Genomic DNA, 13,657 nt, shown 5'->3' with positions numbered 1-13,657 from the left:
CTGGCCTCCCGCCCCACCAGGCTGAGCAAAGGCCCTGGGGCTGCTGCAGCTCAGCTCAGGGGGACATGCGGGATGATGTGCAACCAAGAATCAAGAGCATCCTCGAGACAGGAATTTGGTTTCGAAGTTAGGAAAACCCTTGGGTCTGGGCAGCCTCCTCCTCAGCCCTCCCTGGGGGAAATCTCTGGGGCCACCCGGGGCCACGCGGGCTGGCTGGCCGGCCCGCACCGATGCAGGCCAGTCCAGCCCAACGACCAGCTCCAGGAAGCACCAGCCTCAGGCTTGGCAGAACCTGGGTCACAGCTGCTCAGGGCCAGAGAAACCCTAACCTGGGGTGTGAGGGCCGGGGACTGCACGGCGAACACACAACTTGAAGACCCCTGGACAGCACCCAGCCAGGGGCCACCGCCTCCCCCCCCCCACCCCTCCGTGCACAGCGGCGCCCTCACCTCAAGATGCAACGCCACGTTAGCCTGCTTCTGCAAATCCTCAGTAACACGTTTTAATGTACAAGAATCCAAAGTACAGCAGCTTTACAATGTAGGAAAATTTAATACATACTATATAAACAACATTATTTACATCAGAAATCACTAGGACAGTGGCATTTTTTTCACAAATATAAATAATTACTGTTCCATCAATAGGTTTTAAAAGTCCACAATTTTACACTGAAGGTGAGCCACCTGTCCCTGTCCCTGTCCCCGGCCTGTGGGCGCAGCCAGGGCCCCGGCCCAGCCCACGGCGCCTGCTGCCGGGTGGGTGCATTTGGTCTGTGGTGGGAACTAAGCGAGTACCCGGGGCCGCGGCCGGGCATGGCTGAGAAGTGCTCTCCGGTGGAATGCTACGCGGAGAAGAGAAAGCCCGGCCTGCATGGCTCCCCGCCCACCCCGGGGGGGGGGGGGGGGGCGGCCATCACCCGTGCCTAGCCAAGGGCTCGGGCCGACCCTGGTCTACCTCGGTGTGGGGATGCGTCCACAGTGAAAGCAGCGTGGGGAGCCCCAGCTGCAGGGCCCTGGGCAGCTTCTCCCCCCACAGGCAAGAGAAGGCCACCTGTGCAAATCTTGTTTGGACATGAGCAAGTGACACGGGCACCAACTTCGGCCAGAGCCCCGCTCCGCACACACCCACCCGCTCACAACCAGAACCTACAACACTGATGGGCGACGCCCGCCTTCTCCACGCAGGGCCCCACAAGCCAAGCCCCCCTTCCTCTTTGGCGTGGGACCGGCGGTGGTGACCAGCAAGGGGCCACAGGCCTGGCTCCTTGGCACGGCGCCCCACCCTCCCTGGCCGGGGGCAGGCAGCACACTCCTGCGGGGCGTGGGGCGCAGGGCAGGGGGACGCTCCAAGTGCAGTGCAGAGGCAGCAATGGGGCCACCACGGACCTCCCCAGCCAAGGCCCTGCGGTAGACCCGGCCAGGAGCACGCGTGCCGGCCTGCCGCTCGCTGGAGACGCCGGGGCCCGGCCCAGCCACACTTCAGGCATGTGTGGCCCAAGGATGAGGCTGGACCCCACACATGCCCAGGGGGGTCCATCTGCGCTGAGCCTGGGCACCAAGAAGCACCCCACACCATGCCGTCTGTTCCCGTCCGTTCTCCTGTCTCCATCTGGAAAAGCTTTGGATCCCTTCACAATACTGACACGCTCTATGAAACACGAATACCACCGGAGGCCAGAGGACGGGCGCGGGGCCCCCCCGCCGGCGTCCACACCCGACTCCCACGCCCAGGCCCAGCCCCCGGCCCTGTGTGCTTCTTGGACTGGGGAAAGGGGCGTTAGGTTTACACACTTTCCTGACCTTATTCTAAAAGAGACTGAGTTCAATCCTGACACTCTTGGGCACAGTGCTGGGGACACAGGCCTCTGGACAGTCCGCCTCTCCAAGTTGTGCAAAGCGAAGGAGATGCGGCTGAAATGTCACCTCCTCCAATGCTTCCCGTCTGAAGGCCCGCTCCCCGGCGGCCCGAGCGCCCCGGCCTCGGAGCCTGCTGCCCGCCGCCCACCGCACGCTGCCCGCACTCCCTCCCCAGGCCAGTGGCTTTCCTTCCCACCCCAGGAACCAGAAATCCACCAGGGACTCCCGCCCCCCCCCACTGACCCACCCAGCCCCGCCCCAGTCCAGCAGCACAGGGCCACAGTCCCGAGGGTCACGTCCACTGGGGGCCCTGCCTTTCCCGGCACGGGAATGGGACCCAGCCAACGAGACCAAACCTCTGAAATGTACCGACAATGCGGGAAAATTAGTGTCACCTCGGTGGGGAGAGAGCACGGCAAAAGCTGTTCTCCCCGCCCCACCCGCCCCGGGCCCATGGGGCTCACAGGAGACCAGGGGTGTCATTTCTCCCTAGAACACATTTGAGGGGTGTGCCTGCTCCCCTTTGCCCCCCACCCCGACGTGCCCAGCCCCTCTCCGGCTCCGGGTCAGCAGCATGGTCCTGTCAGCGCATCCTTCCCACCACTGCCTAGAGCCAGGGCGCAAAGAAGCTCGGCCACTCACAGTCGCCCTCGGCCCTCCTCCCTCCCGGCCAGGGCTGGAGTGGGCCGGGAGCAGATGGAGGGGCGGGTCAGCGCCCTCGGGCTCAGCAGCCTCACGGCAGGACCACACCAAAAATGTCCTCGCACTGACGCCTCCTGCTCTCCCCGTCCTGAGCGTCCTTTATGTTTTCCGAGCGTTCCAGTTGTAATCCGGGTTGTTCTTCTGTTCTAGGGACCGCTCCAGAGGAGACCTGTGATCCAGAGGCGACTTGGAGTCATGAGGGGATTTCTGAGAAGGGGGTGAGCGGGGATCCGAGGCAGCCAGGGACAGCGGGGGCAGCGGCTGTTTATAATCTCCCTGCTTGTCTGTGTGGAAGGAGCGGTAGTGGTCTGAGGGTCCCTGGCCGTGGTAACCCATAGGGGGTCGATGGTCAGACATGCGCCGGAAATCCTGCTGGTGGTAGTTCTGAGGCCTAAAGTCGTCGGATCTCCTCCGCTTAGAGTCATGATGGTGCCTGGAACAGAGACGCCGCGTCAGCTGACCGAGAACCAGAGGCGCCACTCCCCGCGGCCGGCCGCCTTTGCTCCTGCACGCACTCACTGCTCTGGCACACACGCTCACAGCCCACGAAGCCAAACAACACGCAACTCCCAACAGCCGCTCCCTGCACTTGACGGGACACACACGCTAGGAATGACAGAGGACGCATCACACTGCAGCGTCGCGGCCTGTGCTGAAACATCATTAGTCGCCTTCTCCCTGCGGGAAGCACAGCACCTCCAAACGCTTCCACACCCAATCAACTATTTACAAACTTGCTATCCAACAGCAAACAAAAGGCTCACAAAATCATCTTTTTTAAACTGACTCAATGTGAAGAGTATTGAGAGAGCCTGACATCCTGAGTTCAAGCCTTGATACCAACACACACACACACACACACACACACACACATACACACACGGACTTCCTTGATGGCAGACATGTCTGCCAAGCATCAGGAGTGCGAATGGCGCACGGCGCTCTTCACGAAGCACTGCCCCGGGCACACACCTGTCGTAGTAATCTCTGTGGCCCCGGTGTTCTCGGTCGCTGCTGTACTGGTCATACGGTCTCTTTCTGGACAGGCTGTTGGGGCGGTAGCTTCCAGAACGGTGGGCGTCCACGTGCCGCCGGTCCCCGTAATGGTGGTCTTTGTGCCAGTGCTGCTCGTACGGATGGTGCCGGTCGCCGCCCCACGGAGGGTTGCTGCTGCCACCACCGTAACTAAACTTCCTTTCCCTCTGCCAGTCTCCTCGGTCTGCAGAGAGGCAGGAATGACCTCAGGATGAGCAACAGCTGAATCCCACTGGTAGTCTCAACAGGCCTCCTCCTGATACTCTTACTCTGGCTAACACACCACTAATATGTGAACCCCTCCACCAGTTCCTCAGACAAAAAGAAAACCTACTGTGTCTCCCTCCTGAAACTAACTGCTCTTCATCTTCCACACCCGCTTCTCTTGTCTTATCTGCGCAGGCCCGTGACATGAGGTTTCACTCAAATACCAAAACCAAACAGCAAGCTGGAAAACACGACTGCTGAGATTCAGCACTGCAAGGTCCACACGCCGGGCGCTGACTGCACCTGCTAAGCCGTATGTGGGCCTGGTTCCCGAAATTCTCCAAACTATAAGCAACTGCTCTTCCTCGGGCCACAGCACTCATTTTAGAAGCTTAGAAAGGGACCTGGTCTGCCATCCGCCTTCTGTGCTTCCTCTGACTGTGGACTTAGAAGCTGCATAAGTCCTGTGGCCTCCCTGTTCTCCAAGGAAAGGCTCACACTTGACTCAGAAAGGATGGGGACACTGCAAGTCCAGGAAGGAGGCTGCCATGAGCTGAACACATGGCCACCAGGGAGCCATGGGTATGGCGTTGGAAATAGGGCCTTGTTGAGGGAGTGAAGGAGCTGGAGGTGAAAGCACCTTGGATTTAAGGTAGGTCCTCTATCTAGTCACATGTCCTCTTCAAAGAAAGGCAGGAGGAGATATGTGGGCACGGGACAGCTGCAGGCAGAGAGCTGGTATTGATAGGGTGCAGTGACAGATCAGCACTATCAAAGACTGCTGTAAGCCATCAGCAGGTAAAGGAGGCCTGGGACACAATCTCCATCAGAAACCTAGCAGAAACCAGGTACCAATGGTGCCTGCCTGTAATCTCAGCTACTTAGGAGACTGAGATCTGAGGATCAAGGTTCAAAGCCAGCATGGGCAGACAAATCCGTAAGACTCTGCATCTCCAATTAACCACCAAAAAGCTGGAAGTAGAACTGTAGCTCAAGTGAGAAAGCACCAACCTTAGCTGAAAGAGGGACTGGGAATGGGGCCCAGTGGTAGAGTGCTTGACTAGCATGCATGAAGCCCTGGGCACCACAGAAACAGAATAAGCCACAAGTGGCACTCTGGCTCAAGTAGTAGAGTGCTAGCCTTGAGCAAAAGAAGCTCAGGGACAGTGCCCAGACCCCAAGTTCAAGCTTCAAGACTGGGGAGGAAACAGAAAAACTAAACAACTGCACCCAGACACACACACACACCCAGACACACACACACATACCCTTAAGCACACACACACACACCCTTAAGCACACACACCCTTAAACACACACACACACACACACACACACACACACACACACACACACACACACACACACACACACACACCCTTAAGCAGAGCTATGGCAAGCTAAACAACTGCACCCAGACACACACACACCCAGACACACACACACACACACACCCTTAAACACACACACACACACACACACACACACACACCCTTAAGCAGAGCTATGGCTTAGGTGGTAGAGCATGAGCCTTTAGCCTAAAAGCTCAGGGACAGCGTCCAGGCCCTGATTTCAAGCCCCAGAACCCATATATACATACAAATATAAATATATAGTACCTAGACTCATTGAGTTTTAATTTTTACTTTTTTCTTCTAATTAATACTCGTTTTTTCAGCTGTTTCAAGAGTGCAGTTAAAAGTTTTAAATAAAAAATAGTTTTATATGTATATATTTACACATATATATATATACACACACACATATATATGATGTGTGTTTTAAACTACAGAAGAGCTAAACTGAGCTGATAACAAGTACAATGCCTCATACGCCTATTTTTGTAGTAATAACATTCAAAGTCGGTGGTTCTTCAAGAATGTCATATGATGTGAGTGACTATAGTCACAACAAGCCACCAATCTGTTGAGCCTGCCTCTCCTCCGACTCTAACTAGAAGTTGGTACATTTGAGCCACATTTCTTCCAACTCCACTCCAGGCTTGCAGTCCCTGCTGACCATGTCCTACTCTAGCTCTGTGAGTTCAACTTTAAGAGTCGATGTCAACTAGATCACACAGAACCTGCCTTTTGGCTTCTTAGCATAACCCTGGGCTCATCTGTGTTGCTCCAAATGGCAGGATTTCTTTCTGAACAGATTTCTTCATGGCCATGTGCCACACTTGCTAATTCCATTCATTTGCTGATAAACACTAAGGTTGATGAATAAATATGAATACAAGAATCTCTTGCACAAATGAATTTTAGTTCCTATGGATGTGTGTATATCTGTATATATACACACATGCACTCAGTTTGGGATTGCTGGGTCATGTGGCCGTCCTATTTTTAATTTTGTCATAAAGTAAATGAAATTTATAAATACTCCTCTTTATAATGGCAGGACAAACTTACATTTTTCTACCAATAATGTATTTTATGCTTTGTCTCACCAAGCAAATAAGAGGACAGCAGTCTTAAAGAACACACATGAAGGTCCTGCTGCAGTCTTTGGACAGTGAGCAACTGGAGTGGTGGCGCCTCTTTAAGAACTCACCCAGCAGCCTACCTGCGTTACTGAAGTGCCTCTTGTTGGGGTGACTGTAGTTATCTCTTGGGTGTCCATGCATCTGTGGGCCATGAGAGCCGGGTATATGAGGCTTCTGGGGGTGAAGGCCATGCGAGGTGTGGGACTGAGACAGCAGAGAATCCCGGCTTGAGCCTGAAGCCTCTGGGCGAAATGGTTTCTTCCCACCAATCATGTCATCTTTCTTCTTTTGCTCCTGTAAAGAGAACCCAAAACAGCTCAAGCTTCCAGGCTTAATTCCCAGGAGTGGAATAAAGTTTGTCACTTCTAAGTATTTCCCTCTTGTCTTCAACTTTTCAATTGAAAACTTCTTTCTCAAAAAATGCCATGTCTTTTTTAATATAGAGACCTAAACAAGTAATCATTTGGTACTCTGTATTGTCTTGGTATTTCATAATATTTGCACTTAAGGTTCTGAACATCTTCCCATGTGAAATATTTATTTGTACAGTATCATATTTAATGGTTGAGTAGTACTCTCCAATATAAATGTCACAATCTAGCTAACCTGTCTCATGTTGGGCTTCCAGATCACTGCCAAGATAGACATATTTAAAACCTTAATTTTCCCCTGAAATGGAATTCTTAAGAGCCTAATTGTGCATTCTAGTCTTTGTCAAATGTTTGCTCCAATTTTGGTTGTAACAAAGTACACCTCCACTAAGAGCCCAGGATGGTGGTGACAAGGTACACTCCCACCAAGAGGTCATCACTGGGCCCTGTTATCAGATCACACTAGCTTCTAATAATCAGGTGACCCTTACCCTGACTGTACTGAGACTCGGCAATATCAGATTATTCCTGTGTCCAAGAGACAGAATCTTCAGTGTGAATTCAGTCATCAACAACTTGCAAGCATCATTTCCCAGGCCAGCAGAGCACTAGACATGTGTCAGCTTCCTACCACAAGCCCTCCTGAAGGCCCTGTCAGCAGGGAGCGCACACACAGGTCAAAGTGGCCAAACCGTTCAGACTTCCCCCACTGCTGATTCGGGCAAGAGTCACATGCAGGCTTGCAGCACCACAACACTGACTCCACAGCAGAGGCCAAGTCACCTCAGCACCGCCCACTCTGCTCCATAGAGGGTCGGCAACTCGGGGCCCTGATGCATCTTTTTTAAGTGAGCAACTGGGACCCCTCTTTGGAGGGGAAGCAGCTGAGTCATCCAAGTAGAGATGACAAGCAAAGCTCACCTTCTTGAGCTACAGGTGGGCAAAAGCTAACATTGACAGTAGATGGTGTAGACACACCCAAGGGCTACAGGACTATTAGAGAAACTAGACTTTATCTTTCGGTTTTCGCCTCAGGGGCCTCACCCTCGAGCTGCCTGCTCAGAGGCCTACCACTTGAGCCACACCTCTAGCCCGGGTAGCTGGGAATGAAGACGAATCTTAAGACTTTTTCTGCCTGGGCTGGCATTGAACCACGACTCTTCTCCCATGTCAGCTTTCTGAGCAGCGAGGATGACCGTCCCCTCCCTTCATGCATTTCATGATAGGTGAAATGTGCAGAGATGACAACAGGCAATAGACTCAAACGGGAATACAAGGTAGCAGTAACACAAGGGGATATCATGTGAGAAGCCAAACATGGGTGAGTTTACACTGAGGCAGAGAAATCCAGGTCGCCTCTCCAAAAGGCCTGCGCTTCACTATGAAGAAAAAGTTGGATCGTGTACATTTACATAGTCAACTTTCTGTTAAACCTTTCTTCTAAGAGTCCAATAAAGCAAGGACACCAAGTGTATGGCCCGGAAAAGGATTTTCTGTCCATGATCTTGTTGCCTATGAGGAGCCACATTTACTTACCAGCTACCATTGCACATGTGGTAAGTTAGTGGCTTGAGGACACCAGGTTCTTGTCAGGTCTCACAGCACTGTCTGGCTGCACTGTACTGCCTGTCCGTGGGTGGAGGGTGCTAAGAAACTGCAGCTAACGCAGTGGAAGACCACACTGTAATGTGTGCAGGCCGCAGACCCGTGACCCATGGCCTTCGCCACCCGCTTGGACAGCTGCTCCCATATGCAAATCAAGAACAAAATGCCAGGACTCCTTCCAGCACTCCAACGCTGTGAGACCTGATCCATCTCCCCGGAAACAAAGGAATTTTCTGTGGAATTCTTTTTTGTTTACATGAATTAGGATGAAATGTGTATTACCTCCTCTTCTTGAGATCTTTTCTTATGAGCCATCTTGTATAACTTATGGAGTTTTTGAGCATCAAATTCTGTAAACTTGGAAACAAAAATCCATAGGTTCCTAAAAAACAAAAATTAATATTACTAGTAAATGAAAGAACTTTTAGAAGGGTAAACAAAGGAGGAGGCTGCAATGCTTGGTAAGAAATGTACGCATTATCCTGCCCATGTAATTGTAACCCCTCTGTACAGTATGTTCACAAATAAAATTAAATTAAATTTTAAAAAAAAAGAACTTTTAAAAAGCTTTTTATGCTCTTTTTCTTTGGGGGCGTGGGGAGGAGAGTATTGGTCATGGAGCCTGAACTCAGGGCCTGGGCATTGTCCCTGAGCTTTTTCGCTCAAGGACAGCACTCTAACATTTGGAGCCACAACTCCACTTCCATTTTCTGGCAGTCAGAGATGAGTCTCATGGACTTTCCTGCACTGGCTGTCTTTGAACCGCAATCCTCAGATCTCAGCCTTGTGAGTAGCTAGAGTTACAAATGTGAGCCACTGGTGCTTGGCCCTGTTTATGCTTTTTATTGATAGAAAGCTACTTTATTTTGCCATGGAATATTATGCAATGACCTTAGATTGACCACATGTGGTCCTGACCAAGCATAGTAAATAATAGTCATTCATAAACAAAGATTTCTAATTCTCACACAAACAGTACACAAGTTAGTGGATACAGACCAACTCAGGCAGTCCCATGTTGTTAGTTGTATTTAAACCACTGTTGACCTGCTGAGTTTTTTATGGTCCTTAATGTCGTGAAAATCTGCCTCCAAAAAGCAAATGATACCCAGAAAGCAAGATAGAAGTGAATGTGCTTGACTGAGGCCATTCAGTGATCTGCTGAAAGATCTGCTGAAAGGCAGGGTGCGGTTAGTGGAACTGGATCACACAGAACTCCAGGCAGCCTGGGCATGCGTGGATTTTCCTCCATGACCTCTCCTTAGAACCATGTACCTGCCAACACCAATGGTCTACTCCATCTCGAGTGCGGAAAACTTAAGGGACGGGCTTGCTCTAAGTCTCCACATCAGAAAAGCATCTGATATCTGCTATCAGGAGGAGGACTGAAGGCTCTTAGGTAGGACTGTCAGCAGCAGAACTCCTATGTGGCATCGATGGTGTCTGGCTGCAGTCTGGCCCCCACGCCCCACCCACTTGCACACTACACATCCATCCGCACTGCTACCTCCCAGGTCAGGCTGGATGCATCTGGTCTTCTCTTGTAGCCCTGCTTCCCTCCCCACCCCCCCACAATCCGGTTATCATCCTGAAGTCCGGACACACGGACCTAACACACTCTGTGCCCCCTTCCTGTAATTCCATCATTCTCACCCACACATGGCACTAAACTTGTAATGAACAAGGACTCTATGATGAACTCTTGCTGGCCAAGGCCACAGGGCCTGGGGTATTCAGCCAAAGGCTCACATCCTAGGATGACCTAGTGAAAAGGAAGTCAGATGCACTGGCTACAGAAGAAGTTGCTAATGGTGCTAAGGAGAAGAGATACAACATTTGTAAGGTTAGTGACCGCCTGTGGACAGCATCATGACTAACTAAAAATGCATCCTAACTCAGCTTTTCACTCAGCAATAATCTCGGCAAAACTGGACTACAAAGGTACGTTCATTAACTGTGAGAGCTAGGAGTGGCGGTAGAGGCCTGCAACCCCAGCACGCGGGAGGCTGGACAGGAGGCTCACCACCCCACACCAGTCTGGGGTGTGTATCAAGACCTAGCCTCAGATGCAAAGTACTGTAAAATTACCTTCCAGCTATCTGTAGGTGGTGTATACTAAACATAAGTGCTAAGATGTCAAGATCTTATATACAGAAGTATTTGTATACAAATATTTCAAAATCCAAAACACTTCTGGCAAGAGAAATTCAACCTACTTTTAGATGAGTACTGATAAGCTAAGCAAGGTCAAAACAGAGTGCGGATACTTGTTGTTTTAAAACCACTGCTCCAGTGCCTGTTTCAATACAGAACCAATCAATTACTTGTAGAAGCTATCTTATGAGTATCTACCTGAAATGAATGTAACAGTAGTTACACTGGATAGTTTCTTAGGGGAAGGGGAACAGTACTGGGGTTTGAACTCAAGAGCCTCCTTCTTGCCAGGCTGGCGCTCTACTACTTGAGCCGTGTATCCAGTCCACACTAGATGATTTCTACCATGTACAACAAGTCAATAATCTGGGAGGACATCCACTATCACTTTCTCTTGTATCTTACACTGAGAACGCCATCTTCTGCTTTCAAAAGGCTGGTCTTGATGGGACGGGCAATTCTGTGCAGAGGAAGCAATGCCTACAGGTATGTGGGCAATGGATGAATTGTGCTGGGCCATGCCATACCGCTTATCACACAAGCATAGAAGCTACCCATTCACCATGATGAGTCAAACTAGGCAAACTCCAGGCCACAGGTGGTTACCTCCTCCATAGTTTGATGTGCTCCTGGTCTGAGTAAGCTTTAAGGCACTCGGCTATCCGGTCTCCAATTTTGAGCAGGCAGCTCCGGGTGTGTTCCAGCTGCTCCTGCACATTGAGCCCCTTGTCGGGTTTGTCCAGCTCTTTCAGGGCCTTTTTCACGGGCCTCATTCTCTCCTTACACTGCAACAAGGCCAACAGAGTAGAGATATAAGGCACATGCAGGAAAGAAGTCTTCTTTTCCACCTACTACTCCCCAACTCCCACGATCTGAGAAAAGGCAGCCACATGCATGCCAATAATTGCTACGGGATGAGCAGATGACAGCAGAGGAAGCGAGTAGCACATTCATCAGAAAATCCTAGGCTGCAAGTGCCAACACACCACCATTACTAGCGTTACATGGTGACTTTTACCTAACCTCTCTAAACCTCCTCTCTGGGCGAGGCCTCTAGAGGCCATTCTGAAAATCCAACAAGAAGCAATGTCACAGTCCTCATCTGAAAACCTTCACCAACTATCCAGAAACGCAGATTAAAATATTTACAGTAAGAAAAGGACTTCTATACGAAGATGGTAAATTGAACCCAATAATCTTTTACTCTCCCTTTTCAATGCCACTAGAACAACCTGAGTAAAAAGATTGTCTTTAAAATACATACGCCCATAAACAAAGAGAAAATTCACTGCCTCAAACACAGCAGCATGGGAAGTAATTTAACAGGACTAAGAGAATGAGATGCTAAGCTGGCGATGCGGTCAGCAGACAAATCACCCACCTCCTCCCCACCCCCCGGCCATGGTGTACACTGTAAGATCCCCCACGGCCAGTATTCCTGGAAGTTGGGCGAGGACTGGTTTACAGATGGCTTGAGAAGTAACAGATACCCAGGCTCACCAGTGACTCAACCTCTGACTCTGCATGCAACAGGTATAAAAGCTTGTTCTGTGGCAAGGAAAAAGAAAGCCCTCCGGGATGGCTACCCAGGCAGAGGTGAGAGGAAGTATGCCGTAGTCAAAACAGGATTATCTAAACCCAACGCAAGCATACTCCATGGAGTTCTTCACCAAACCCAACCACCCTAGGGAAGCACCAAAAGATGCAGACTCGGACTCCCGGGAGCCCAGCCCCACAGTAGAAGCCCGCAAAGCCAGCTCCACGTGCTCTGATTTCTCATCAGGTGTGTAGTCTCCTGCTCTTAAACATGAATAGACACCATTTGAGGAAAGTTTCCAACATGCATGACAAGAAACAGAGAAGTATGAAAACATTTAAAATACTGTAACAGAAAAAAGATCATTGCTATGAAATAGGGCAAAAGAAACACACAACTCAAAGGGAATCAGGGAAGATAATCTCCCCAGACAATAAAACTAGGACACAGTTATGACCCACTGGATATCTAGCCCATTCAACTATGACACGGGATCATGAAATTCTGCAATAATGAAAGCCCTACACACTTCTTTCATTTTGTGGTAAGTCTCACAACTGTACAGTTCTTTAAAATCTAAGCAATTTCAGTACTTATTAACTCAGGGCTTTGCACATGCTCAGCTTGCTTACTCAGCTGGTACTCTACCACTGTGTCTGTAGTGCAGACCTTTCTGCCTGGGCTGGTCTCAAACCACAATCCTCCAGATCTCAGGATCCTGAATAGTTAGAGGCATGACCCAACAGCAACCAGCTTAAATTTCAATTTTAATAAAGAAATCAAAATAACATGACAACTGGAAGATACTTGTCAATGGAATGTAATAATGAAGAATATATAAAAGATTCCTGTGGATATGATAAATTACCCCCAAATAAGCAAAGATAAGAAATAGGCAATTCACTAGAAACATGAATGCCTGGTAAATAGGAAAATAAATGTTCAACCACACCACAAGTATTTCATACACCCCTAGAATGGCAAGATGTATGACTCAGAAATTATTACCCACTTTTGAGAATGGGGGTAGGGGAGGGTGGGGCACGCCAATGCACTCCAAATCACTGCTAGAAAGAGAAATCTCTATAGCAGTTTTTAAGAGTCGACAGGACCTAAAATGGTAGGTGCACCTGCCAGCTGGTCCTCACTGTAGCCATGGCGGCCTGTCACATGCGCATGCTGTTGTCTGGCCTGGTTCTGGCCCTCCCACCTCTTCCTGTTGTCTTTCATTCCTCCTTCAAACCTCACTCACTTCCTTAAGCCTTCCTTCCATCTCTCATGAGATCTACACAGTCCTACTCTCCAAATGCAGCAGCGCTACCAACCCCCCCATCCTGTGTGGTTAGCCACCTCCCCACTCAGATGTAAGGTCTACAAGGATTGTAACAGTCCTCCACTACTCAGCCTCCTAAGCCCAAAGGTTAGCACACAGAAGACATTCCATCAGTGCTAGCTCTTTCCACAAATGCCCGAGGGTCCCTACAGACTTTCTGACTGGCAATACAGATATGAAAACCAGTCCCTAAACTTCTTCCTCACACCTGTAATCCTAGTTACACAGGAGGCATAGGTAGAAGAATCTTAGTCTAAGGCTAGCCCCCAACAAAAATAAAAGGCAGACCTATCTGAAAAATAAAAGCACAAAGGGCTTAGGAGGTGTGGCTCAAGTCATAAAGCACCTGCCTAACAAGCACGGGGG

The 13,657-nt window shown here is 50.1% G+C and overlaps 1 protein-coding gene across 1 annotated transcript in view; it reads right to left on the bottom strand.

Annotated features, from left to right (window-relative positions):
* Positions 1–2,547: 2,547 nt before the first annotated feature.
* Chd2 (chromodomain helicase DNA binding protein 2) overlaps positions 2,548–13,657 on the bottom strand; it is a 62,590-nt gene continuing 51,480 nt past the window's right edge. Inside the window, exons 30-34 of the mRNA XM_013011887.1 lie at positions 11,028–11,206; positions 8,550–8,649; positions 6,372–6,585; positions 3,534–3,780; positions 2,548–2,994 (exon numbers count right to left, since the gene is read on the bottom strand). Of these exons, the coding sequence (XP_012867341.1) occupies positions 2,661–2,994; positions 3,534–3,780; positions 6,372–6,585; positions 8,550–8,649; positions 11,028–11,206 (1,074 nt within the window). The 3' untranslated portion in view covers positions 2,548–2,660. The remainder of the gene's footprint in view (positions 2,995–3,533; positions 3,781–6,371; positions 6,586–8,549; positions 8,650–11,027; positions 11,207–13,657) is intronic.

Source organism: Dipodomys ordii, unplaced genomic scaffold, assembly GCF_000151885.1.
Source record: "Dipodomys ordii isolate 6190 unplaced genomic scaffold, Dord_2.0 Scaffold15, whole genome shotgun sequence".
In the NCBI taxonomy this organism is placed as follows: domain Eukaryota; kingdom Metazoa; phylum Chordata; class Mammalia; order Rodentia; family Heteromyidae; genus Dipodomys; species Dipodomys ordii.
This window is presented reverse-complemented; position numbering and strand designations above follow the sequence as displayed.